General features: G+C 58.9%; 2 protein-coding genes across 9 annotated transcripts; both read left to right on the forward strand.

Moving 5' to 3' along the window:
• Positions 1-132: 132 nt before the first annotated feature.
• On the forward strand, positions 133-17349 carry CARMIL3 (capping protein regulator and myosin 1 linker 3). 6 transcript variants are annotated; one of them, XM_047737280.1, is made up of 40 exons: positions 133-676; positions 2183-2277; positions 2609-2659; positions 2764-2823; positions 2910-3025; positions 3231-3328; positions 3557-3627; positions 3726-3799; positions 4026-4101; positions 4185-4273; positions 4742-4836; positions 5069-5155; positions 5350-5459; positions 5596-5673; positions 6242-6318; positions 6400-6504; positions 6598-6667; positions 7137-7218; positions 7332-7428; positions 7591-7645; positions 7736-7908; positions 8115-8183; positions 8410-8503; positions 8589-8687; positions 9107-9235; positions 9409-9522; positions 9942-10117; positions 10922-11009; positions 11148-11285; positions 11570-11633; positions 11766-11974; positions 12359-12462; positions 13102-13417; positions 13782-13910; positions 14549-14615; positions 14719-14808; positions 16267-16385; positions 16476-16650; positions 16814-16915; positions 17029-17349. In XM_047737280.1, the coding sequence occupies exons 1-40, from the start codon at positions 637-639 to the stop codon at positions 17055-17057; spliced, it is 4110 nt and encodes a 1369-aa protein (XP_047593236.1). In that variant the 5' UTR covers positions 133-636; the 3' UTR covers positions 17058-17349. The 6 variants fall into 6 exon arrangements, with proteins under 6 accessions (XP_047593236.1, XP_047593237.1, XP_047593233.1 ...); XM_047737281.1 differs by having other exon boundaries at positions 12362-12462; XM_047737277.1 differs by having other exon boundaries at positions 134-676; positions 16470-16650.
• Positions 17350-19073: 1724 nt separating this feature from the next.
• Positions 19074-25901, forward strand: CPNE6 (copine 6). 3 transcript variants are annotated; one of them, XM_047737284.1, is made up of 18 exons: positions 19074-19242; positions 19321-19469; positions 20572-20743; positions 21185-21364; positions 21755-21829; positions 21995-22069; positions 22231-22314; positions 22405-22494; positions 22852-22956; positions 23156-23242; positions 23460-23519; positions 23997-24130; positions 24213-24267; positions 24354-24405; positions 24708-24841; positions 24988-25224; positions 25423-25597; positions 25717-25901. In XM_047737284.1, exons 3-17 carry the CDS (start codon positions 20576-20578, stop codon positions 25558-25560), a joined length of 1674 nt encoding a protein of 557 aa, XP_047593240.1. In that variant the 5' UTR covers positions 19074-19242; positions 19321-19469; positions 20572-20575; the 3' UTR covers positions 25561-25597; positions 25717-25901. The 3 variants fall into 3 exon arrangements, with proteins under 3 accessions (XP_047593240.1, XP_047593239.1, XP_047593242.1); XM_047737283.1 differs by lacking the exon at positions 19321-19469 and having other exon boundaries at positions 19075-19242; XM_047737286.1 differs by lacking the exons at positions 19074-19242; positions 19321-19469 and adding an exon at positions 19939-20008.
• The last annotated feature ends 486 nt before the right edge of the window (positions 25902-26387 follow it).

Genomic DNA, 26387 nt, shown 5'->3' on the forward strand with positions numbered 1-26387 from the left:
GAAGGTGCCAAGGACGCTGCGGGGATCCCCGAGGCTGGGCAAGCGGGAGGAAGGATGAACACCCCCAGATCTGGCCTGGTCCTCTCCTGGCATCGCCTTCGGCCCTGAGTTCCCTTGTGGGTCAGTGAGTAGGAGCTGGACGCATTCTGAGCGGTAAGGCAAAAGGAACGGGCCTTGCAAGGATGACCCAGGGAGGGGTACCCAATACCACAAAGAAAAGAAATGGATTCTGCTCACAGTGCCCGAGGAGTGGATAGCACGGAAAGTGGACGACACCCCAGCCCGGGAGACGGCCCAGGCTCCAGGTGACACGCACCGGGCGTCGCAAGCGGGAGCCGGCGGGAGGGGTGGGCACCAGCGCGCGCGGGATCTCACGCGGCTCGGAGGCGCGACGCGCATGCTCAGTCCCGCACCTCTCCGGGCGGGGCGAGAGACCCGGGCTCCTGGGCCTGCGTGGGGGGGGGGGGGGGGGGGGGGGAGGAGCGCTCGCGCAGCCGCCCCTGACTGGAGCGGGCTCGGCGGCTGCTGCAGCGCTCAGCGCCCGGGCCCTACCGGAGCCAGGTCTAGCATGTGCCGCGGCTCCCCGGCGGCGGCGGCGGCGGCTCCTCTGCAGCAACGGCAGCAGCAACGGCCGCCATGGCCAAGCCCAGCGCGGAGCTCACCCGCGAGCTGCAAGGTACGAGGCTGCGGTGGTCTCTGGGACGCCCGGTCCCGGAGCATCCCAGACCAGTGCGTTCCTCCCGCGGTACACCCCATTCCCGGTGCCTCCCCTCCGTCCCCTTGCCGCGTGCCTTCCGACTCCAAGGCAGCCCCCTGCCCCTGCATCCTAGCTCGGGGTATCGCTGTCCCCGGAGCATCCTCGGCTGCTCGCCTCGCCTCACCCTGTCAGGACCTTCCAGTTCCAGAGCCTCCCGTCCCGATCTTCGGTGACAGGTGCAGTCCCCTGACGCTCCCTGGGGCTGACTCTCATTGATTCTGGCCCATCCATTGGTGAGGTGTCCAGTCTCTCCTCGGGGGAGTCCCCGGTTCCCCGCCGGGCGGGGCCCAGCCCGCCCCGCCGGGCCAAGGGAGCTGCCCCCGGTCCTGACCGCCTCCTGGCTCCGCACCCTCCCTCCTCCCGGCCCCGCCCCGGAACTAGCCCTGGGAGCCCCTCCAGCAGCCCCGCAGCTCCCAGACCAGTGGGGCAAAGAAGGGAGTCGGGGAAGAGGCCCCGGATTGGAGCAGGGTCTCTGCAGCTCGCCTCCCAGAGCCCGCGTCTTAGCCTGACCCTTCTCCCTACTCACGCCCACACCTCAAGGTCTCTCCTGTTTGCATGGCCAAGACCCGACCCCCCAGCACTACCACAACCATCACTCGCCCCCCGCCCCAGGTCGGGGAGCACAGGCTAGACCACGCAGAAACCAGGACGTTCAAGGATACTCAGAGGCATGCTGCACCGTGGCAGTTTCCCATACCTACACACACACACACACACACTCACTCACTATCAGATGTGTGTATACACACATCTTTAAAGAAACGGCACCCCCACCACACACACACACCCACACACACACTGGGATATCTGGATGGTTTTGCTAGGAACTGGGTATTGAGCTCATTTAAACACTAACTCCTCACAGCCACCACCACCGCCATCCCCCCAACACCACCACCACCCCCCCCCCCCGCCTCCTACCCCCACCCCCTACAGCAGAGCCGTCTTTCACAACTACAAGCACAGCACACTCATTCACCTATCCACTCCTACCAAGGCCACACACAGGCTCCCTGGTGTCTTCAGAAGGCAGGCATACATCCATAGTAAAAGGCAGATGCTCGCAGACCACCCAAAATATAGTCAAAGGGACACCCCCACGCCCCCACACACTGACTCACTATGTATGTGTCAATGGCTGCTGGAGAGCATGGGTTGGAAAAATCCTTCACACCCTCAGAAGTGTAAGACACACCCTCCCACAGACAGTGTCACTCAGCAACTGTCCCCTGACTCAGGAACATCAGGAGCCAGAGTTTTCTCCACACCCCCCTCCTCTCCAATAGGAAGACAGAAGCCACCCAAGAAGGAAAGCTCTCTCTGTTTATTTCTCCTCTCATCTGACCCCACACCTGGAGAACTCTGGGGAGGTAGGGGTGGCCAGGGTAAGGGGGAGCTCTGAGCAGGCCCCCCACCCACCCACAGACAGCATCAGGAGGTACCTAAGCCAAGGGGCTATACTCCAACAACATCGGGTGAAGCTGGAGACGAAGCCCAAGAAGTTTGAGGATCGAGTTCTGGTGAGGGCACTGGGCTTGGGCTGGGGAGGTAGGGGCAGGCAGAGGGGGCCTAATCAGGGAGAGCTGGGCTGCTGGGAACAAAGAAACTGGGAGGCAGGGTGGACTGGAGATGGTGGGAGCACAGAGGAGATGAAGCCTAAGGAAGGGGGCAGGCTGGACTTGGTGGATGTCCAGGAGCCCAGGATGGGGCATGAGAGAGAGGGAGGATATCTGGAGCAAAGGGCCACTGCTGACAGGGGTTGCACACAGGCTGAGGGTGCTGAAGGAGGACAGGAGGCCTAGACCTCAGGAGCCACCATTTGCTGCTGATGTTCTTTTCTTTTCTCTGAAGGCCTTGACCTCCTGGCGCCTCCACCTCTTCCCCCTTAAAATCCCAGCCAAGGTGAGATGGGCTGAGGAGCAGGGGTGCACTCACCATACTCCTTCCAGAATCAGGCAGCCAGGCCCTAACCTTGAAATGAGCATCCCTGTGCCCCCCACACACAGGTGGAGAGTTCCTTCAATGTCCTAGAAATCCGAGCCTTCAACACGCTCAGTCAGAACCAGGTGAGTGACACGACTTGGGCCCTGCTCTTGGGGCCAGCAGGAGGAAGAAGTTGATGTCTGAGGCCCTGGTACTCCCTTTCCTCCAGATCCTGGTGGAGACGGAGCGTGGCCTGGTGAGCATGCGGCTGCCATCGGCTGAAAGCGTGGACCAGGTGACACGACACGTGAGCTCTGCCCTCTCCAAGGTCTGCCCTGGCCCGGGGTGAGTGGCAAAGGAGGAATCTCTCAAAGGATTAAACAACGAGGAGAATTCCCCCTCCTTCCCCTGGCCCTGGACTCCCGGAACACTGAGGAGAAGAGCCCTTATGTCCCCACTCCTGCTTCTTCCCGGGGACCCAGAAGCTATAACAGGGAAAAAATTGACAACCTCTTTCCACCCCTGTCTGGGATGGATGTTCATTTTCCAGGTGTCTAATCCGGCGTGGAAATGCTGACACCCCTGAAGGGCCCCGAGACACATCCCCCAACTCCGAGACTTCCACATCTACCACTCACAGTGTCTGCGGTAAGCGGGGGCAGACCTGATGCAAGTGGAACCTCAACCCCCCTGCCCTTATCCAGAGTCCTTTGTACCTGCCTTGAGGACTCCATAGCTCCCAGACCTCAGAGGTTCATGGTGTCGTAGGAACCCAGGACACTGGCCACATAAAATGACCTCGACCTTTCCTTGAACCCCAAGCCTGTTCCCCATGCCCTTACTCCTCATGGAGCCAGCTCATGCCCTGCCCCATAGGTGGCTTCTCCGAGACCTATGCTGCCCTGTGTGACTACAATGGGCTGCACTGCCGTGAGGAGGTGCAATGGGTACGTTGGGCAGGGAGCTGGCAGTTGGGCAGGTGGGACCCAGAGGGAGAGGGCAGGGGTGGTGGGGAGCAGGTATGAGCCAGTTCCACCTCTCTAAGGATGTGGACACCATCTACCATGCTGAGGATAACCGGGAGTTCAATCTTTTGGATTTCAGCCACTTGGAAAGCCGGTAAGCAGATGGAGCAGAGACTCAATCCCCCTACCCCAAACCCTTCCAGCCTCAGCCTGACCCTGGCCCTTTCAGGTTCTCTTTTCTAGTCCTACCTACAGCCCCAGCTCTATCTTCCCAACTCTACTGCCCCTTGCCTTCTACCTGGCTAGACTTCCCCAGCCCAATCACCCCATCCCTAGATTCTTCTGCTCACCACTTTCCTGCCCCTTCAATCTGCCCACAGAGACTTGGCCCTAATGGTGGCAGCCCTGGCCTACAACCAGTGGTTCACCAAACTCTACTGCAAGGATCTGCGGCTGGTAGGGACTAGGAGGGGTGGGAGGAGGGGCCGGAGATTAGCGCCCACTTTGGCTCCTGATCAGAAAAACCCCTCTGTCCTTAGGGCTCTGAAGTGCTAGAACAGGTACTACATACCCTGAGCAAGTCGGGGAGCCTCGAAGAGCTGGTGCTGGACAACGCCGGGCTTAAGACGTGAGGCCAGCCTCCTCCCTGGGCAGCGGTGCCCCACTGATGTAGTCTTAGAACCTCAGAGCATAATACAGGCCTCCACGCTATCTCCTCCAGCTCCTCACTTTATAGAAAAGGAGATTTAGGCCCAAAAAGGGCACACAGAAGTTTATGGTCAAGCGGGACTCAGACCTAAGCCTCCTGGTGCCCCAGCTTCATGGCCTCTCCCAGTATGCTCCCTGCCCCATCCCCTTCTTCTATCAACTACCCAGCAGGGGGGCACTGCTCTAGCCTCAAGGACCCAAAGCTCGGCTTTGTCTTGGCACAATTTCTCAGGTCCTTCGGAATGATGACAAGCTCCCTGGCAGGCCCCAATTTGGTCCCCACCTGTGGGGGCCTCTGACCTTTACAGCCCCATGCAGGCAGGCAGGTGGATGAAGAGGTGAAGCCCAGGGGCTGGGACAAACAAATCCTTCCTCCCCTTCCCTGAAGGGACTTTGTCCAGAAGCTGGCCGGGGTGTTTGGGGAGAACGGGAGCTGTGTGCTGCATGCCCTCACTCTGTCCCACAACCCCATCGAGGACAAGGGTGAGCCCCAGCCCTGAATCCTACCCCCACCGCAACACAGACCCCTGTCCTCACCCAGAGCCCAACCCCGGGGCTGAACAGGGGCTCTCCAGCCTGATGCCAGCCCTTGCCCCAATACTGCTGTCCTTGACCCCAGGCCTGTACCCACTTCAAGCCCCCACCCTGACTCTGCACCCCCACCCCGTGCCCACTGCCAGCCCCTCACTGGCCCATTTCTCTCTCCACTCCCCAGGCTTCCTCAGTCTGAGTCAGCAGCTCCTCTGCTTCCCCACTGGCCTCACCAAACTGTGCCTGGCCAAGACTGCCATCTCCCCTCGAGGTACTTCCACCAGGGGCCCTGACCTCTGACTTCTGCTCCTCCTCCAGAACCCTCCAGAGCCTTGTGTCCCAGAGGTGTACTAACACACTCACATAGCATCCCAGGGATCTGAGGGAGGGAAAGCCACATTGTAGGGTGGTGTGTCCAAGAGGTGGGGATGGGGTCCAGTCCAGCTCAGTGCCCGCTGTGCTCAGGGCTCCAGGCACTGGGCCAGACCTTCGGGGCCAACCCAGCCTTTGCAAGCTCCCTTCGATACCTGGACCTGAGCAAGAACCCTGGGCTGCTCGCCACAGACGAGGCCAATGTGAGTCCACAAAACAGAGCTTAAGCCCTGTGGAGGAAGGCTCAGGCTTCAGGACCTGGGCGTCTCTGCCCTGTAGCTTGGGGGTGGAGGGGCTCTATCACCTGTACCCTGGCAGCCCCTCTGTCCTTGTTCCCAGGCCCTCTACAGTTTCCTGGCCCAGCCCAATGCTCTGGTGCACCTGGACCTGGCAGGAACCGACTGTGCCATTGACTTGGTGAGGGGCTGGTGATGGGAGAGCCAGCCTGAGGGGATTTAGGGAGGCCAGCGTGGGTCCCTGCCTCACTGCCCGTGCCTTGAGTGGGCAGAGCTGGTGGGATGACTCCAACTTCAGCTGAATTCCAAAGCAACACCCACAGCTCACACCTGTGGGGCATGCTGTCCTGGTAACTGCCCAAGGTTGTGCTGGCTCTGCCTAAAAGCTGGCCCTCCTTCCATTCCCCAGCTGTGCACCCTGGCATAGGGTTGAGCCCTTCAGAAGGAAAGGATTTTCCCTCTCACTTGAACAAGGCACCTTAGGAGTCCCTGGTAGCCCTGGCTTTGCATTCCCTGCCCATGAACCTCTCCACCATTCCTGGAGGTCAGGCAGGGAGTAGACCCACTCTCCACAGAGGGGGACACTGAGCCATTAAGAGGCAAAGTGGGCATTCACAGAGGAGCTCACACAGACTGCCTGCTGAGGGTGATGAGCCAGGACCTTGATGGGGTGGGAGGGAGGAGTCCTTGCCAGCCACTCCCAACACCCCTCTCAACCTCTGTGAGACCTGCCATGTCTCTCCCCACAGCTTCTGGGAGCCTTGCTCCATGGCTGCTGCTCCCACCTAACCTACCTCAACCTGGCACGCAACAGCTGTTCCCACAGGTGGGAGCACAAGGGCTGCAGGGAGGGATGGGATGAGCCGTCGGCATCCCCCTCCCTTGCTGACCCCAGGAGTCTCCGCAGGAAGGGCCGGGAGGCCCCACCAGCCTTCAAGCAGTTCTTCAGCAGCGCTTACACACTGAGCCACGTCAACCTGTCAGCCACGAGGCTGCCCCTGGAGGCCCTCAGGTCGGGTGGGTGCAGGGTTGGGGGGAGTCCAAGTGGGAACTGTTAGAGAAGAGGGTGGGGGTAGAGGTGGGCCTGCTGACCTTCCTCCCACAGGGCGCTGCTCCAGGGCCTCTCCCTCAACAGTCACCTCAGTGATCTGCACCTGGACCTCAGCAGCTGTGAGGTGAGACTTCCTTCCCCCAAGGCCCCTGCCAGTCCCCTACTCATCGCCCCACTGTTCATTTCTCCGACCTTCCTCAGCCCCTGGATCCATCTTGCCTCTGTGCTGCACCGCTGTGCCCCTTGGACCTGACCACACCTCCACTTTCCCTTCTTAGTCTGCAGTCTGTTTTCCTCTTTTCAGAGGTCATTTTCAGTTTATAGTCTCCCCACTGAAAGCTTTGGGGTGGGAGATACCAGACTTTCCCACCAGAGGGCAGGAGAGAGCTATCTCCAGAGTCAGGGCCTGGAGATATTTCTGGCTAAAGGGAGGGGAGAGAGCCTTAGGAAAGGATCTGGTGTGGAGAAGGGGCCTCCTGATTTCACACCTGCGACCTAGAATGTCCTTGAGTCCTAGTGTGACTACTCTAGTTTCTAAGCATTAAAGGTGCCCTCTCCCCCTACCCCTGCTTTCCCCACCGTGTCCCCCGCAGCTCCGCTCAGCAGGAGCCCAGGCTTTGCAGGAGCAGCTGGGGGCTGTCACCTGTGTGGGCAGCCTAGATCTGTCGGACAATGGTGAGTAGGGGCACTTTCCTTCCTGGGGACCAGTGGGGCATAGAGGAGAACCCCTGAGGATACTCCAGTGAGCCTCAGGACTCAAGGCCAGACCTCTCCCATCTGTTGGCCAGCGTTTGACTCCGACCTCCTGACACTGGTGCCTGCACTTGGAAAGAACAAGTCCCTCAAGCATCTGTTCCTGGGCAAGAACTTCAATGTCAAGGCCAAGTGAGGCCCCCTCCCCATAGCCCCCGACCTCACTCCACCATCCACATACCCTTTCAGCTCACTGTATTAACTCTGGCCTCTCCCTGCTCAAGTCACCTCCTGCTCCTCTAGTAGCATGACCCTAGCCCCTCCCCTCCTCCTCTGAGCCCTGACTCCCCACAGGACCTTGGAGGAGATCCTCCACAAGCTGGTGCAACTGATCCAAGAAGAGGACTGTGTGAGTGCCTGGGCCTGGGGAGGGGACCCATGGTGACAGGGGCTGCAGGGGGTGCGGGGACTGGGCCCAACTCTGCTCTTGCCCACATAGTCCCTGCAGTCGCTATCGGTAGCAGACTCAAGACTGAAGCTTCGCACCAGCATCCTCATCAATGCGCTGGGCAGCAACACCTGCCTGGCCAAGGTGGACCTGAGCGGCAATGGCATGGAGGACATCGGGGCCAAGATGCTTTCCAAGGCCCTGCAGATCAACTCCTCCCTCAGGTGCAGCGCACAGCTGGCCCAACCTGGGGCCCCAGCCCCCACCCTCAACACGCCCTCCCTGCTTGCCCCGTTGTTCTGTACCCCAGCTTCCTGGACACCTTCAGGCCCAGGGTCAGAGTCAGCTCTATCACCCAGGAAAGAAGGAAGGACTCCAGAGCTTGCTGCGTGAGGGAGGGGTCACCAGCAGCCATTCACTCTCTCCCTAGAACCATCCTATGGGATCGGAACAACACTTCTGCCCTGGGCTTTCTGGATATTGCAAGGGCCCTGGAGAGGTGAGCAGAATGGGGCTCTGCCTTGACCCCAGCCCCAGCCTCCATGGGCCTGGACCCTGGGCCTGAACCTGCTACAACAGCCCCTACCCCAGCTTGCTCAACCTATTTGCACAGAAACATTAAGAAAGGCCAAGGGTGAGGGAGATTGTCAGCAAGGGGGATCTGGGGAGCAAGGGCCCTTCCTCACCTCTCCCCCTCCCAGAGCTGTTGCCACTGTGCCCCACAGCAACCACACGCTCCGCTTCATGTCCTTCCCCGTGAGTGACATCTCCCAAGCCTACCGCAGCGCCCCTGAGCGCACGGAGGACGTCTGGCAGAAGGTAGAGGCCTAAATGGTGGGGGCAGGACAGCAGAGGGAAGGGCCCACATCCCAGGCCCTAACGCCTCCCATCCTGTCTTTTCCAGATCCAGTGGTGCTTGGTGAGGAACAACCATTCCCAGACATGCCCCCAGGAGCAGGCCTTCCGGCTGCAGCAGGGCCTGGTGACCAGCAGCGCCGAGCAAGTAAACGTTTCCCTCTGGGCCATGTGGGGCATGTGTGCTGTACACGAGGCTCAGGTGTGATGTGATAGAGCACGGCACGCCAAGGGGGCGGGGCATGAAAGAGGCATCCTGTGGCTATCATAACTGGACTCCGCATGCGGACGAGCAAAAGACAGCGCCTTTGTGGTCTGGCCTCAGACCTGAGAGAACAGGTGGGGGCCCCAGACAAGGAGTGTTCAGGACTGCGGGAGTACCCCTGGGAATTCAAGGGCACCCCAAGAAGAAGAGAGAACAGGCCATCCAGAGACACCACTACCCCATCAGTGCCAACAACAGGAGCACTGCCCCAGGGGACCCAGAAATGGGGTGCCTGGGGTCCCACCTGGGAAGATGAAGGCGCAAGGATACCCCCCCTGACACTTTAACTGGCTGTGCTCCAGATGCTGCAGCGGCTGTGCGGCCGAGTGCAGGAGGAGGTTCGGGCCCTGAGGCTGTGCCCCCTGGAGCCTGTGCAGGATGAGCTGCTTTATGCTCGGGACCTCATCAAGGATGCCAAAAACTCGCGGGCGGTGAGCTCTCTGCAGCCCTACCCTCCGGCACAGACCGAGAGCCTAAGAAAGCTAGCCACACTGCCCCACGAATATCCGGGCCCTGACCCGCACATCTGCCCTCCCAGCCCAGGGCCCCCTGGGATGTGGTCGGGCCAAAACTGACCCTCTGCTGATAACCCTTCCTTCTGCAGCTGTTTCCCAGCCTCTACGAGCTGGGCCACGTGCTGGCCAACGATGGGCCTGTACGGCAGAGGCTGGAGTCAGTTGCCAGCGAGGTGTCCAAGGCTGTGGACAAGGAGCTGCAGGCAAGTCCAAAGTGTTGACCAAGGCTCAAAGCTGAGGGCTGAGGTCAGCACAAGGAAATTACTGGGGATAAAAAGGAAATGCAGAGTTGAGGCCACTGTACTTCCAGTGTGTCAGGCTAGAAAACAGGGTTTGGATTTTTTTCTGCTAGCTTCCCTCTTGGCCCCCAACTCTGACCTCTCCTCTTTGGACTCTAATCCTTGGACTGACTCTCCCGCATCCATACAGTAGGGTGGAAGGGACACTGGCCAGGATGAGGGGAAGCCTGAGTGTCCCAGGCTCTGCCTGGTAACCAGCCCTGGAATGTTGGTGGGTCCCTAGGTCTCCAGAGGGAGCTGGAATAGACTAGAGTCTCCTCTGTTGTGGTACCAGCCTGACTCTGCGCCCCGCTGGGGCTCTGGCCTCCCTTCCCCCACACCAGGTGATTCTGGAGTCGATGGTCAGCCTAACACAGGAGCTATGTCCCGTGGCCATGCGAGTGGCAGAGGGGCACAACAAGATGCTGAGCAATGTGGCTGAGCGCGTCACGGTGCCCCGGAACTTCATCCGAGGGGCGCTGCTGGAGCAGGCAGGACAGGACATTCAGAACAAGCTGGAGTGAGAGGCGGAGGGGGTTGGCACTGGGACGGGGCTGGATTTGGCCCAGAGCATTTAGGGACTTGGGACCCAGATATCAGCAATGAATAATGAATGGCACAATCTCCATTACAAGGGATAAATCTTTAACTAACTGCAACCTTGCTATTTAGGGTCTCACTGGTCTTTGCCCTGAAATCTAAGTGCTGAGCCTGAGTTTAGGAGCCTGGCAGTGCACACACGGGTGTAAATACACACACACATAGTCACATGTGTGCACTAAGAATCACCTCCCAGAAACAAAGCACAGCTTCCTAGGGAGGCATGGACAAAATTGATGAATAGGGGTGCATGTTCTACACTCTGCCCCCCCAGAGTTCTTGTTGCCAACCCTCCACCCCCACCCAGAGCTCTCATTCTGGGTGCTCCCACTCACCAAAGCAAAGGAAAATGATCACGCATACATGTGAAATAGCCGTGCTCAAGAAGAACCAGTTTCTGGGCTTACAGCAGAGACCAGCAGGGTTTAGTCAGCACCCCAATTTACCCAGCTCTGTTCTCCTGGAACTTCGGGAGTCTGGCGTGGAGCCCCCTTGCTCCTCCTCCTTCTCAATTCCTCTTGGCGCACCCTCCCAATCCACACACACTTATGCTGGGGGTCAGTGGGTGGGATGGGGCATGCCTTTATGAGACATAAGGGAGACCTAAGACACCTCTGTGGACGGCCAGGCCAGCTGCCCAGTCCCTTAGGCATCTGGGGAAGGGCAGGGCTGAGGCTCAGGGGCCACCGAGGGGGTAGCTGAGCTGTCCCACCTGTGCCCACAGTGAAGTGAAGCTCTCAGTCGTCACCTACTTGACCAACTCTATAGTGGACGAGATCCTACAGGAGCTATACCACTCCCATAAGAGCCTGGTAAGGCTTCTGAACCCCAGCCAGGCTCAGGTACACCCCCTATCCGACATCATCCCATCTCCCCCAAGCAACCATCTCCCATAGCCCTGGAAAGTGGACAGCTTCCCGGGGAACTGGTTCACATCTGTCCTTCCCCAGGCCCGGCACCTGGCCCAGCTAAAGACACTATCAGATCCACCATCGGGGCCAGGCCAAGGGCAGGATCTGTCCTCCCGGGGCCGAGGCCGGAACCATGAGCATGAGGAGACCACAGATGATGAACTCGGGACCAACATTGTGAGTTTCCCACCCCCCCCCATTCCCCACCCTAAACTAGGAACCTCCAGAACACTGTTCCTTTCCCTTTCTCTGGACTACGCTGTCCCCTGTCGCTGGGCCTGGTCTCATCCCCCACCCCAGTCCAGCCTCGCCTCTTCCCTGATCCCAATGCCTCAGCCACACAAGGGCAGGGAGGCAGGAGGGGAGGGCCTAAAGAGACGGCTTTGTGAGGAATAGGAGGCTTCATGTGAGGCTCCTGGGGACTTGCAGCCCGGGCCCACCCTTTGTCTCCATTTCTGCAGGACACCATGGCCATCAGAAAACAGAAACGCTGCCGCAAGATCCGGCCAGTGTCCGCCTTCATTAGTGAGTCCCCAGCCTCCAACCTGATGCCCTCCAGATTCCCTTCCCAGGCCCTGGTCCCTGTTTAATTCTGCTCACCCACCTGCTTTCTCCCTGGGCCTCCTGCTGGTCCCTCTAACGCTGCTGTGCCCACAGGTGGGAGCCCTCAGGACATGGAAAGCCAGCTGGGGAGCCTGGGGATCCCCCCCGGCTGGTTCTCAGGACTCGGGAGCAGCCAGCCCACCAGTGGTGGCTCCTGGGAGGGTCTGTCCGAGCTGCCCACTCATGGCTATAAGCTAAGGCATCAAACACAAGGCAGGCCCCGACCCCCCCGGACTACCCCTCCAGGACCTGGTCGGCCCACTGTGAGTCCCTACGTCCTCACAAAAGGACCAACTTCACTTAGCAATGCCATAGCCAGAGGTTCTAGCTTTAGGATCCCAATGCCGGAAACATTAGCCTTGGGGGATCAGGCAGGGGCCCCAGTAGGCCACCAAAAAGAGGATGGGATTATCCAGTTTTCCCAGATAGGAAATCGCTCTCTGCCAGATAGTGGCATTTCCCATTTGGGTGAGGGACAGAGCCAAGAGCCACCAAGCTTAGGAAATTCCCAAGTGGACTGAAGTCTCAATTTCCATGGGGCCAACAAGAAGCAAGGCCAAGTCCAAAGGCAAAGACCCTGAGTGGATGGGGGCAGTGGGGAGGACTTCCTGATCCAGATGAGATATCCTACAGGACGTTCCTCCCAGCAGGTGCCAGTGACTGGGACTCGTCAGGAGAATGGGATGGCTACCCGCCTGGATGAGGGGCTGGAGGACTTTTTCAGCCGAAGGGTCATGGATGAAAGCTCCAGGTGTGGCATCTAGACACAGTCCCATTTTCTGCAAGCGAAGGGCTCCTGTGTCCCCAGCAGTCACGGAGGGCCTGTCCAATGGCAGGGTCCCAAAACCAGTCTCTCTGGAACATTTCCCCACGTTCTCATCCTTCCCCATCCAGCCCTTACCTCCCATGTTTCCTGGCTCTCAGGACAGCCGGCAAGGATGGGATCAGGGTGAACCACCACAATGGGATGGTGGGGACAGGGTGGGTGGATGAGGTGGCAACAGTTAGTAGAAAGAGGCCCGGAGGGTATATTCTCTGTCACAGTCCTGCAGACCCCCCAGCATTGGTCCAAAAGAAACTGAGTCACTTGGAGAAGCTGAGAGAATGATGGGGGGATGGGGATGCCTGGGAGGAAGGAGTTGTTGGGCAGATGGGGGGAAGGAGGCTGCTGGAGGATTATGACAGGGAAGGTGAGGACACCATCTCCCCTGAGAAGGAAGTAGAAAGGATTACGGGGCAGCAGGAAAGGCTGGGTGAGAGAGGAAGATGGGAGGTTTATCAGACCCAGGACTACACTAACACGGCACCAGCCTGGACCCTGAGCGAACTCTGCATCTGGCATTTGCATCTGCCCAGGGCTTTGTCACTAACTCACCCCAACCCTGCCCAGCTACCCCCGGACCCTACGGACCCTGCGGCCAGGCCTCTCGGAGCCGCCGCTGCCTCCGCTCCAGAAGAAGAGGCGCAGAGGCCTGTTTCACTTTCGCCGGCCCCGGAGCTTCAAGGGGGAAAGGGGGCCAGGGTCCCCTACCACTGGGCTCCTCCTCCCTCCACCCCCGCCCCCACCCCCAACTCAGGAGAGCCCCCCCAGCCCTGATCCCCCCAGCCTCGGCAATAACTCCTCCCCGTGCTGGAGCCCAGAGGAGGAGAGCGGCCCCCTCCCTGGATTTGGGGGGAGCCGGGGGCCTTCCTTCCACAGGAAGATGGTAAGTGAGGTGAGGTGCTGTATCCTGCCCAGTTGCTGTTCTGCACATAGCCCACCCACTTGCTCCACCCCAGGCAGTTAAGGGGAGAATGCTAGGACTCAGGGTTCTGGGGAACTTTGGTCACCCCAGCAGCCCCGCTCCTTGAGTGGTCTAAGCTTGGTGACCCAGTGCATGCTGGGAGTGCTGCATGCCAAGGAGGGTAAAGGACGGACTCCTCAGAGGAGGGCTGGAGGGTCAGAGGGCTGGAGCAGGGCAGCCCCAGGGCTGGGGGCTTAGGGGGGCAGGGGCCCTCTCCTATTCCCTTGCTGCCCACAGAGCTGCTTCTCCATCAGGAACTGCTTGTAAACCCGAGGCCTTGTTCCAGGGCACTGAGGGGGCAGAGCCAGGGGAGGGGGGCCTGGCCCCTGGGACAGCACAGCAGCCAAGGGTCCATGGTGTTGCCCTTCCTGGGTTGGGAAGAGCCAAGGGTTGGAGCTTCGACGGGAAACGAGAGGTGAGGGGAGCCCAGGCACCTACCGTTCCTATGGATCCCTGTCTACCTTCCCTTCCGAGCCCCATCCCTGCTGGGCCAGCAGAGAGATTCTGTGGTGTTAGAAGGTGTGAGCTGCAGGTCTGCTCATTCCACACACTTGCCTGGGCAGGTCGCCTTACTGCCCAGAGCCTCTACTTCCTTGCCAAGCAGGCAGTCATAAAAATACTTACCTCTGGAGCTCCTTTTCTCAAACTTTGGTGACTTGATTACCACCTTTATGACTGATTTTTACCTTCCCCACATATCACCTGTATTACTTCATATATCTATTCTTCCAAGCAACTCACCTTTTTAACTTACTCTGGTCCTAAGCATGATCGGTTTTTCAAATCATGGGTTTGTTGTACCAGTCATGTTTTTTTGTTTTTCTACCACACAGAAAATAAACACAGAACTATTAAAATAACAGGACGTCCTTTGTGTAAACCGTTTCTTAACTCTTGGCTGGTAGGGATGCCACTTTTGGGGGGGGAAAGGTCTAAGAGTCTAGGGAACAATGCCAGGAGAACGGCATGAGATACCCGAGCAGAAGTCCCTTGTTGACTGCAGCCCCGTGGGGAGGACGCTTTTCTTATGACTTGACTCAGCTGTCCTTTCAGGGCACAGGCCCGGACCTGGAGGGCAGCGCCCAGGCTTGGCAGAAACGGCGTTCTTCAGACGATGCAGGTGAGAATAGTCACCCTCACTTCCTCTCCTTGGGCCCTCTCTCACGGGCCCCTCCTGACGTGTCTCTCCCTTCCCCCTTTCCCATCCCCTCCCCACACTCCAGGGCCTGGAGCCTGGAAGCCCCCACCACCACCCCAAAGCAGCAAGCCAAGCTTCAGCGCCATGCGCCGAGCAGAGGCCACATGGCATATAGGTATGGAACACCTCTTCCTGCCTGGCCACACTAAAGACCTGGGGTGTGTCCAAAGACCCAGAAGCCACAGCCCCTGTGTTGGGGAAACTTACAACCATGATGGGGCAGTGAGGAAGTCACAATAGTACAGATGTTTCCAGGTTTTACAAAGCCATATCCAAAAGAAACAAACAAGCCAATCCAAAGCAAATTCCCACAGAACAAAAGTGGCTTTGCCAGCAAGGGTTAGGAGATAGGAACAATGTGTTGTGAATGGTTCCAAGGAATTCTGTGGGGCAGATGCCACCTCTGGCCACCAGCAGCCGAGAGACATCCCTATAAAGAAGGCCTCTCTCTCTGCCCCTCAGCTGGGAAAGAGGGTGGGCAAGTACCAGCCGCGCCAGACCCACCTCAGACATTCCAGTCTCCTCCAAAAGTAGCTGGCCAGGCCATCCTCAGTCCACTCAGAAACGTGTCACAAGGAAGGGGCGCGAGCCATGCCTTGGAGGTCAGAAACCACAGGTGTCAGTCCCGGCTCAGGCACCACCAGTGTTGACCTTAAGCAGGTCATTTACCTTCTGTCTTCAGAACTCTGAAGGGGCAAATAAATTATGATATGATGCTTGCTTTTTGTTAGAGCACTTTTCACTTAAGGAGCCTCTAAAGGAAAGCTGGTCAGCTCGGCAACAACTTAATTGCACACAGGCCTCAGATATGACCCCCCAACATCACTGACACAGACAAATCTCCCGATAGAGGTTGATTTTTGCCCTCCTACTCCACTCCCCTCCCAAGGCTAGGGCCCAAGTCCATGGTGCAGAGCCTGTGCTCCTGGCCCTTCAAGGCTGTCCTAGCACTGAGGCCATCTTTGCAGATTATCCCATCCCACACACAGACCAGTTAAAACACCTAAAGGGAGGCTCCATCCCTCATTTAGGAAACCACAAGAGTCAGAGGCTCCACTGTACACATCTGCCATCAGCACCCTGCAGGTCCCTTTTACTCACACCTCATAAATACACACGCAAACAAGACCTTCCGGGTAGCTCCCCCACCCCCTGCCGGGCACAGAAGTGGTGGGGGGGGGGAGGGTGCCAGGGCATCTCTCCCCAAGGCTCTGACCATCTAAATCAGACTGGCAGACAGAGTCCTGGGAATGCCAGGCTGCAGCCTTGGCAGGGCCCTGGGGCACTGCAGGCCTGGATGGGCAGCCATGCCTGGGGACCCAGGAGTCCCTTGGCCCTGGCTTTGCCCCAGCAGGAACTGCTCTTGGGGAGGAACAGCTAGGCTAGAGCGCCCCCTCCCCACCACCAAGGTGATGGGCTCAGGACAATCTTGGAGACCAAGGGCTGTGGAAACACGAGAGCAGGGGCGGGGCGGTGCAGGGCAGAGAAGTAGGAGCAAATGGGCTTGGAGGGGGAAAAGTCCTGGCTCCAGAATGCCTTTTCCTGCAGCTTCTCCTCTGTTCCCATTCTCCAGCTGAGGAGAGTGCCCCCAACCACAGCTGCCAGAGCCCCAGCCCAGCCTCTCAGGACGGGGAGGAGGACAAGGAGGGGACCCTATTCCCAGAGAGAACCGTTCCTGCTAGGAATGCCAAGGTGAGGTCCGGCAAGGTGGACGGGAGAGGCCCTGGGATGAGGTGAAAAGACTAACTGACCCAGCATTTTTCCTTCTTCTGCCAGCTGCAGGACCCCCCTTTAGCTCTACGGCCCCCCAAGCCTGTGGCTGTGCCCAGGGGCCGCCGCCCCCCACAGGAGCCAGGGGGCAGGGAGGAGGCTGAGGCTGTGGGTACAGCTCCAGGAATGAACAGAGCCCGGCTGAGACTGGGCTCACACCAGGACCAAGAGGAGCCTGAGGTCCAAGGTCAGCCCCCTGGCTGGAGGGGGGTCGGGGTGCCTCTCGGACCTTGTTGCCCATATCAGGACCCTCTCCCAGGCTTGGAATGAGTCACAGCTGGATAAGCGCCCAGCCAATGAGCCCTACTCATGTGCCAGGCCTCCCTTGACTGTCATTTCTGGGCCCCCAGATCCAGGCCGCCGGACTGCCCCCCTAAAGCCCAAGAGGACACGGCGGGCACAGTCCTGTGACAAGCTGGAGCCTGACAGAAGACAGCCCCCTGACCCCACAGGTGCCAGTGGGGTGGGTGAAAGGGTGGTCCCCCTCTGCCTGACATGGCATACCCCACACAGAGAGGCTGGCTCTCCCTGCCCAGAAAACAGGACTCACCGGATTTGTCCCCAGCAGGAACCAGTGAGCCAGGAACAGACTGACAGCCACAGCAGCACCCTGCCCAGCCCTCCTCTCGACATGTGCCTCACAAGGACTCAGACCCCCACCCACCCAACCCCCCGCACCTCCAGGCCTTCTGCCAACCCATCCCAGGGGGCAGGATGGCAGGATGAGGTGTGGGGACAGCAGGTCGGGGACAGGAAGGGAGGGAGCGACCTGGAGAAAGGGAGGCCGAGCTTGGGGCAGGGCCGGCTCCTCTCCTGGAAGGGTGGATCTGTCCCTCTATCCCCAGGGACTCTCTCCCTCCTTGTATAGAATAAAAAAACAGACTCACTGCCTGCCTGGTCTCTGCTGTCTTCCCCATTCGCTGCCGCCACCCCCCACCATCTGCTCCCCCTTAGTGCTCAGTGCTTGGCCACAGTGGGGAAAAGTAAGGAATCCCCCACAGGGATGGGAATGGGACTCTGACAAGAGAGAGACAGACCTGAGAGATGCTAAACGGGAGGGTACTAAAAAATGCCCCCAAGTGGGGGGTGGAGGGTCATGTGCAGGATCTGGGCTGAGCTGGCTGGAGCAGAGACCAAAATGACTGAAATCAGTACCAGTGCGTGTTGTGGGGGATGTGCAGTGGGATCAGAAGACCCCTGTGTCCCAGGAGGAGACGGGAGCAGTATGCTGTGTGGTGTGTATGCAAGCTTACACACAGGCAGGCTCACAGATGGTGGAATTAAATGGTGTAGTGTTGTCTTAGGGGTACCATCAATAGAAACCTCAAAAGTAGAGTGGCCTGGAGGTAAACAGTAGTGTCTACAGCAGGAGATGATCAAATTAATTGCTTCCCATTGGTGTACTAACGCACACTACCTTGGCATTCAAGGCTACGTTCAGGGAACTCCTCTGTGAAGGCCTTCCTGATGCCTTCCCCTGACTCATCTAAATTAAACCTCCCTCTCTCTGACCCATTGCTTCCTGAACCACTACATAATTTTGCACCTCTCACACTTCATCGCATCTGTGTTAGCCTATCATCTCTCTGTCTGTGGGTCTGTCTGTTCTCTGTAGAGGCACCTCTCACAGGGGCAGGAGCCACATCTCAATCCCCGTGCAGCCCCAGCTCCTGGCACCCAGGGGATGTCCAACAAATGGCTGCTAGCTTAATATGCGAGCAGCTTAGAGGATGGAGGGCAACAATGTTCCAGTGAACCCTCTCGTGGACTCATCCCAGGTCACCATGACCCCAAATGTCTTCACGCATGGCATGCAAATCCCCCGGCAATCTTTCTCTTTCCCTGGTCTCAGGGCTCGACTAACATCTTGTTACCTCAAGATCTGTGTGTGACACGGCCCCTCCCACAAGGATGTGACCACAGAGGTTGGGGGGGGCGGTGAGTCATGGGCACTGAGAAGATGCCTCAGGAATCAGCCCTTCAGCACATCTCCCTCCTGGCAGCCCCTGCTTCAGGATGGGAGACAGTGTGCCCTTAAGCAATTGCGTCCATTCCTTTGCGTGTCCCTGTTGAAAAGCATCTAGGGAACAGGACCTCCTTCTCAAAGCTGTGAGATTTAGCGTGGTATGGGATGGTTTTGAAGGAGCACGTGAAGATCTCCATCCTGTTGTATTTGGGTTGGTGTGAATGAGTGTATGTGTGTGTGACAAGTATAGCCCCGTGTTCCTTGATGTGTTACTGCGAGTATCCCCAACAGGCGTGATGTGGAGAGCGCTGTGCGACCGGGTGTGTTTCCGTATGTGTACCCATAGGGCTGTAATTGGCGTGGTGTCACCGAGAGTTTATGTGCTGCCGCCTGTGTGTGTCAGGATACGTGTGAGCCCATGACTCGTGGGTGCCTGTGTCTCCATCATCTCCTGGCGTGAATGTGTGTGTGTGCACACCCTGCCACAGCGTGTGCAGGGGTGTGGGTGTGGTGTGAAGGGGAAGATGTGTGTCACTGTGTCTGTGGGGGTCCTGCCTCTGAGCCACCCCCAACCCGCCCTCCTCCCCCGGTTCTGTGGTTCCCTCCCAGGCAATGGCCCTGCCCCTCCCCTCTTCTCCCTCCCAACCGGTCTATGCGGGGGGAGCTGGTGCTGCGGCCCCCCCATCCCTCCCCATCTTGGCCCCATAAATAGCAGCAGAGCCGGAGCCGGAGCCGGCGCCAGCGGCTGGAGCAGCAAGGGAGTCAGGGCCAGGGCCAGAGAGCCGGAGAGAGGAGCCCCCGACTAGAGCCCAGGTGAGCCTACCCTTCCTCCCTAGCTCAGCCCCAGCCTGGCCCAGCCTGGCCCAGTCTCCATAACAACGTCTTCCCCAGCCCCCAGAGAGGTCTCCAGTCCTGCCCGATCCCCTCACCCCCACATGCCCCTGCCCAACTCAGGGACCCTGCGAGAATTGGGAGACTTGTGGCTGGAAGGCAGAGCTCCCCACCCACCCACCCAGACCCTCCCTCACATTTCCAGAAAGGTACTCATTATGGGTGGGGGGGGGGTGGAACCCAGCCAGAGAAGGGTCCCAGTTCTGAAGGAGGTACAGGAACTGGCACACCCTTCTGGATACAGACACACAGCTAAAGGACAGACACACAGGGTGGGGGCATTCAGACACACCAACGCGCACTCGCTTGGGGGAAGCACGACACAGGAGCAGACAGCCTCACCCTGCGATGTGGACAGACACAGATAGATGAACTGACCGGCCGTGAACTCGGGCCAGCATACCCCTGCCTGCTGCTGCCCGAGTCTTGGTACCACTGCTGGGGGAGGGTGGCATGCGTGCATCCCACGGGCAGAATGGAGGGGGTTGTGGCTCCCCAAAAATCCTGTCGCTAAGAGACAGTGCCAGTGCTGCCAAGAAGTGTGAGAACAGGGGAGGTGGGGAGGGAAGAAAGAGTTGTCATAGTGGGAGCCCCTGCCAGGAACCTGGAGGAGCGTTCAGCAGGGGCAGGGCTGTGCCTCTAAGCGCCCAAGCCCACCACCCCTCCCTTGCCATAAGCCACCCAGAAGGTAAGTGGGGGGAGGCGGAGAGGGACAGCCCCGCTGGGTATCTTACGACCTGCCCCCTCCTGCCCACTGCAGACTCCGTTCCTGGGGCCCACCCCCTTCAGGCTTGCAGGGGCTCCTCCACCCATTTCCCCACCCCCTTGCCCCAGTTCAGCTCCCTCGTGCCAAGACTGAGTGCAGTGCTGGCTCCAACATCGGTCGGGAAATAGCAGAAGGTGCTGAGGTAGCAGAAAGCATGGATCAATAGATGGCCCAGGAGCCAAGACTGCCAGGAACCCCACACACGCCCCAGCCCTCTCCAGCCCCATCCATACATAGTAGGCCAGCAGGGGTGACAGAGACACAAGGCAGGAGGTTCAAGTCCTCCACCCTCCCTGTTCACAGCTCCAGGGAAGCCAAACTGAGAGCAGGGGCTGGGGGATGAGTAGGGGGAGAAAGCAGGAGATCCGTGAGATCCTAGGGCGTCGGGAAGCAGGTGGGAGTGGGGCCCAGGTTCCCAGAAGACAGACCCCTCCCCTAGCAGATGTTCCTTTCCAGTGTCCAGGCCATCTGCTCTGTCCCCACAGTGACATGTCGGACCCTGAGATGGGATGGGTGCCTGAGCCCCCAGCCATGACACTGGGGGCCTCGCGGGTGGAGCTGCGGGTGTCCTGCCATGGCCTCTTGGACAGAGACACACTCACCAAGCCCCACCCCTGCGTGCTGCTCAAGCTCTACTCTGATGAGCAGTGGGTGGAGGTGAGAACGGGCTCGGGTCTTGTCTTAACTAACCTCCTGGCCTGGGAAGGGGGGGTGCTGGAAGGGGCAAGGATAGTCTCACAGGGAGTGTGAGGACTCTGAGGGGCCTCTTCTCAAGGCTGTGGGGGTAAGCCGGGAGACAAGCGTGCCATCATGACAAACACAAACCATTTTATAGCTTCCAAAGTCCGCAGAGTCCCAGAGGGTCCTGAGAGGGGCCAAGAGGAAGCGGCACAGCTCCCAGAGACCCTATGGGAGCCCCAAAGGACTGATGGTTCAGTCAGGGGGCTGGCAGCACCCTGAGCTCAGGGTTGAACCTAGCAAGGGAAGCGCTAGTCCCTGGGGATACGGGAGACCGAGGAAAGCTGGCATGAGCAGGGTGGTCACGGGCAGGGAGAAGCCGTCTGGGTTCCCAGAGGGCCCTCACCCATCCCGCCGCAGGTGGAGCGCACAGAGGTGCTACGCTCCTGCTCCAGCCCCGTCTTCTCCCGGGTGCTGGCCCTTGAGTACTTTTTTGAGGAGAAGCAGCCGCTGCAGTTCCATGTGTTTGACGCGGAGGACGGAGCCACCGGCCCCAGCAACGACACCTTCCTTGGCTCTACCGAATGCACCTTGGGCCAGGTTTGCATCCCTATCCACCCCATCCCCCATCAGCTTCCACCTCTGAAAGCCAAAATAACAGAGAATCAGCTCCGAAGCGAGATCATTTTGGGCTTGGACCCCATCTCCACCATTCCCTGGCTATACAGCCTTGGGCAAGATACTTAACCTCTTAGTGCCCTCCTCTAAACAGTGCCTACCTCTTCATGTTGCGTGGAAACTGGGGGCACCTAGGTGGCTCAGTGTTAAGTGTCTGCCTTTGGCTCATTTTGCTGTGGAAATTAAGTTCCACCCTAGCCCAAGCCCAGCCCCTGGGAGCACTCTAAGGACACGTGTGACCCCGTCCCTTGCTCCCTGGCCAAGGTAGGTGGGAGGTGTCACAGCTGGGGCTCCCTCCACTTCCATCTCCAGATCGTGTCACAAACCAAGGTCACTAAGCCATTGCTGCTAAAGAATGGGAAGACTGCGGGCAAGTCCACCATCACGGTAGGCAAGGTCACCTGTACTCCCCCTTGGGTGGGGCATTCAATGCCCCTGCATGGACATCCATGGTGACATTATGTCCAGGACTGGCCCCCACCTAAGGGAAAGGGCATAAGGTGGCCCTTTGGGTGGTAGAGGGAAATCCTGCCACTTGTCTCCCCCTTGCAGATTGTGGCCGAGGAGGTATCCGGCACGAATGACTATGTGCAGCTCACCTTCAGAGCCCACAAGCTAGACAACAAGGTTGGAGCCCCAGAGTCTGGGCCCCCATCTTCCTTGTTAGAGAGCCCAGGCCCCTTCCCCCATAGTCAAGACAAATCAAGGCTGCTCCCCCTTCTCGGTGTTAGCCGCCTCCCCCTACAGACCTCACTGCACTTACCGGTCCTTTCTTCTGCATTCCCCAGGATCTGTTTAGCAAGTCTGACCCTTTCATGGAGATCTATAAAACCGATGGGGACCAGAGTGACCAGCTCGTCTGGAGGACTGAGGTTGGTGACTGGGGCTGTGGGGAGGGGGAAGGAAGAGTGGAGTAGGGGGATGTGGCTAGGAGGTGACCAGCTCTCTGGTGCCTCTCCAAGGTGGTGAAGAACAACCTGAATCCCAGCTGGGAGCCATTCCGCCTGTCCCTGCACTCCCTGTGCAGCTGCGATGCCCACCGGCCTCTCAAGGTGAAGTCCCTGCCAAGCAAGGACAGCCTATGGGAGCAGCCAACCTCTGTCTGAGACATTGCCCCTAAGTGTACCAAGACCCTCTCTCTCCCCCATGTGATAAGTCCTTCCCACTGTGGGGTAAAGACCCAGTCACAGCTCAACGTTCCCACTTTGTGTACCTTTTATCAAGGCCAAAGTCCCTGTCAGATGGAGCCAAAGAATAAAGTTCAGCAGGTAGCCTCTTTGGGCAGGTTGAAGATATCTGTCTGGGCCCAGGGACTGTTAGCCTCCTCCTCCCTCAATCCCTCGCCCTGCCCCCCAGCAACCACCGCAAAACAACCCTGACCCTTTCCACTACCCTCCTCGCCTTTTCAGTTCCTGGTGTACGACTATGACTCGAGCGGGAAGCATGACTTCATCGGCGAGTTCACCAGCACTTTCCAGGAGATGCAGGAAGGAACAGCAAACCCTGGGCAGGAGGTGCCACAGAGATCCCTGGGAGAATTCTGAGAGGGTTGAAGAGCCCAGTATATGGGATGGGGGAAATGATGGAAAGTAACTGGGCTCAGTCTAAGGAGGGAGCCCTTGGGGTCTTGGTCTGGGAGGCTCTGCTGGAAGGGAGACAAGGGGTCACCTGCTGGAACTGTGACTCTGGGCTTGTGGGGTGTGTGGGGTCTAGATGCAGTGGGACTGTATTAACCCCAAGTACCGGGACAAGAAGAAGAACTACAAGAGCTCGGGGACTGTAGTACTGGCGCAGTGCACGGTAAATCCCAATGCCCCCCTCACGTTGGACCCTCAGATTCAACCCTGCCCTTGTTTCAAAGACCGGTTTCTCTTCTTCTGAGAACGGAGAAGTCTTGCCCTATCCCACCAGGAACTTCAACTTCAAAAACCTCCCCTCTCCTTCCCCCGACTTAAACCCCACCCAGCTCCCTCCTCAAACAACCATCCTGCTACTTTACCTCTTCCCCTCCTGTTAGGTGGAGAAGATACACACCTTCCTGGATTATATCATGGGCGGCTGCCAGATCAGCTTCACGGTAAAGGCCCGGGAAATATGAGGGTCACAGGCAAGAGGTAGGGGCTAAACACATAATGACCAGAGGAGCCCCAAATCCCCCTGCCCCTCCCAGGGCCTCTCATGAGCCTCAACATCGTCATTTTGTACCCCTTACCCCACTCCATGATGAGGCTACCTGTGGGCTTGACTGGATTTAATTAATTTTTTTTAATCACAGACAGAGATCACAAGTCAGACAGAGATCACAAGTAGGCAGAGAGGCAGGCAGAGAGAGAGGGGGAAGCAGGCCCCCCACTGAGCAGAGAGCCCGATGTGGGGCTCAATCCCAGGACCCTGGGATCATGACCTGAGCCAAAGGCAGAGGCTTTAACCCACTGAGCCACCCAGGAGCCCCATTGACTGGATTTAATTTAGTCCTCCCTATAGACCCTAGCTCTGAGTCAACCCTCAGTGAGCTCTCATGGATGCAGTGTGACCCTGTCCCCACGTCCACTAGGTGGCCATCGACTTCACCGCCTCCAATGGGGACCCAAGGAGCAGCCAGTCCCTACACTGCCTCAGTCCCCGCCAGCCCAACCACTACCTGCAGGCCCTGCGCGCAGTGGGCGGCATCTGCCAGGACTACGACAGGTTCGAGGCGGGTAGGCTAGGGAGGAGGGAGCGGGTAGGGAGGTCTTGCCGGATGGGCCCCACAGCCTTCTCTTCTCCCCAGTGATAAGCGGTTTCCAGCATTTGGCTTTGGCGCTCGAATCCCCCCCAACTTTGAGGTAGGCTGGGATTGAGAGGAAGGGAGGATTTGGTGGGAGAGTAGGCAGAAAACCATCTTCTAGGTGCTCTGGCCTTATTCTCACAGGTGTCCCATGACTTTGCTATCAACTTTGACCCGGAAAACCCTGAATGTGAAGGTAAGAGGGCAGATTTTCACCAGCCCCACCCCACCCCCATACGGCTTACGCAGCTTGTACAACCCCATGCAGGGGCACAGGCTCCATCCTCATGGGCCCAGCCCCTCGGCCCATCTCACCACTCAGCTCTTGTCTATCTGGGACTCCAGGCCCCTGGCCCAGCATCAGACCAGCCAACTCTCCTGCTTAGTAAGGAACTTAGGGGGCCAGGCAGTCCTGAGACAAGCAAGGACCTTCTTGCTTAAAGGGTGTCCAAAAGGGCTCCCTGCTAATTTCTGCTGGCCTCAACCCCTCGCCTACAGAGATCTCCGGGGTCATCGCCTCCTACCGCCGGTGCCTACCCCAGATTCAACTCTACGGCCCCACCAACGTGGCCCCTATCATTAACCGCGTGGCCGGGCCAGCTCAGCGCGAGCAGAGCACCGGCCAAGCCACGGTGAGGAGGCGAAGCAGGCAACCAGGCTCTGCCCCACTGGGTGTCCTCCGGTGGAGCCGGGGCCAGGGCCTGGACTTGGGGTGGGTGCCAGCGCCCTTGCACACAGAGCCTACCCTTCCTCCCCTCCGCCTGCCCTCTGCCCTCAGAAATACTCCGTACTGCTGGTGCTCACGGACGGCGTGGTGAGCGACATGGCCGAGACCCGCGCAGCCATCGTGCGCGCCTCCCGCCTGCCCATGTCCATCATCATCGTAGGGGTGGGCAATGCCGACTTCTCCGACATGCGGCTACTGGATGGCGACGACGGTCCCTTGCGCTGCCCCCGAGGGGTGCCCGCGGCCCGCGACATCGTCCAGTTCGTGCCCTTTCGGGACTTCAAGGATGTGAGTGCCCGGCGCCCCCTCCCGGTCGTAGGACTCCTCAGCTCCTCAAGCCCTCAAATCAGACCCTTCTCTCCCACACCGGATTGATGGCCGGCCAAGGACGCTGGAGCCCAGCGGGCCACCCCCAGGGTCCGTCCTCTTGCCTGACCCCGCCCCCACCCTCCGGGCCTGCTAAACCCATCCCCGCCCCATCCCCAGGCCGCACCTTCTGCGCTTGCCAAGTGCGTCCTGGCTGAGGTGCCCAGGCAGGTGGTGGAGTACTACGCCAGCCAGGGCATCAGCCCCGGGGCTCCCAGGCCCTGCACACCGGCCCCGACCCCCAGCCCTAGCCCGTGACTGCCTCCCACTGGACCAACGCTCCCTCAGCCTCTCAGTGAGTCCCGGGGGCCCAAAGCGGTGGCGGGGGGTGCAAGGTGGGGCTTGGTGGAGCACATCCAGGCTCCGTGTGGTGGTGTAGGGGACAGTGCTTATGACTATCCCGCCCTGTCCCAGGTGCCTGTCCTGACCCTTGTGACTCAAGTAACCAGTGCCTCTCCCTCTTGGACCAGCTGTGACCCCTAGGTCCTGGAAGTGCGTGGTGAGCCCTGCTCTTTCTCTCCAGGCCCCATACCCCTCAGCCTTGTGATTTTCTTCAGTGATCCTGACTTTCTGATCATTAATAAAGAGAACCACTCCTAGCACCTCAGTCTCTATCTATCATGCCCCAGATGCCCATGAACAGTCCATAATGCCCACCCATCCACACACACCATTAAGAAATGAGGACCAGCACCTTTCAGATCTGAGCCAGAGCTCCCACAAAGCCTGGGATCTCAGCGGTTTCACCCTAGCTGTGTGCCAGTGGGATCCGAGGAGCCCCTCTACCCTCACCTCCCAACCCCAGGGGGCCCAGCACCATGGAAGTTAATTACCAGAGATGGGGGGTGGTAATGAGGGGCTGTCAAGGGGGCAGGTTGATCCCCTCTTATAGCTGTCTCTAGAGAAGCCCAGCTGAATCCCCCAGGAGCTTCACTCCAGCCCCCACACAGCTGTGGGGCGGGCCAAGCAGGGGTGTTGGGGGGACAGAAGGAGGGCAGCAGGTCTGTAAGTGGATTATGAACACAGAGGGGGCATCTGAGGTCTGTGTAGCCTGGTTTTCCTGGGTGTGTAAATGTGCGTGTGTG

Source organism: Lutra lutra, chromosome 7 (assembly GCF_902655055.1).
Source record: "Lutra lutra chromosome 7, mLutLut1.2, whole genome shotgun sequence".
NCBI lineage: Eukaryota > Metazoa > Chordata > Mammalia > Carnivora > Mustelidae > Lutra > Lutra lutra.

Excerpts from the sequence above, each read along its gene's own strand:
- CARMIL3 (XM_047737277.1), top strand. The coding sequence starts at position 637 with ATGGCCAAGCCCAGCGCGGAGCTCACCCGCGAGCTGCAAG. Across the intron at positions 6,319-6,399 it reads CGCAACAGCTGTTCCCACAG|GAAGGGCCGGGAGGCCCCAC; the intron begins GTGGGAGCACAA and ends GAGTCTCCGCAG. Across the intron at positions 8,688-9,106 it reads TGACCAGCAGCGCCGAGCAA|ATGCTGCAGCGGCTGTGCGG; the intron begins GTAAACGTTTCC and ends GCTGTGCTCCAG.
- CPNE6 (XM_047737284.1), top strand. The coding sequence starts at position 20,576 with ATGTCGGACCCTGAGATGGGATGGGTGCCTGAGCCCCCAGCCATGACA. Across the intron at positions 22,070-22,230 it reads CCCACAAGCTAGACAACAAG|GATCTGTTTAGCAAGTCTGA; the intron begins GTTGGAGCCCCA and ends TGCATTCCCCAG. Across the intron at positions 22,315-22,404 it reads AGCTCGTCTGGAGGACTGAG|GTGGTGAAGAACAACCTGAA; the intron begins GTTGGTGACTGG and ends TGCCTCTCCAAG.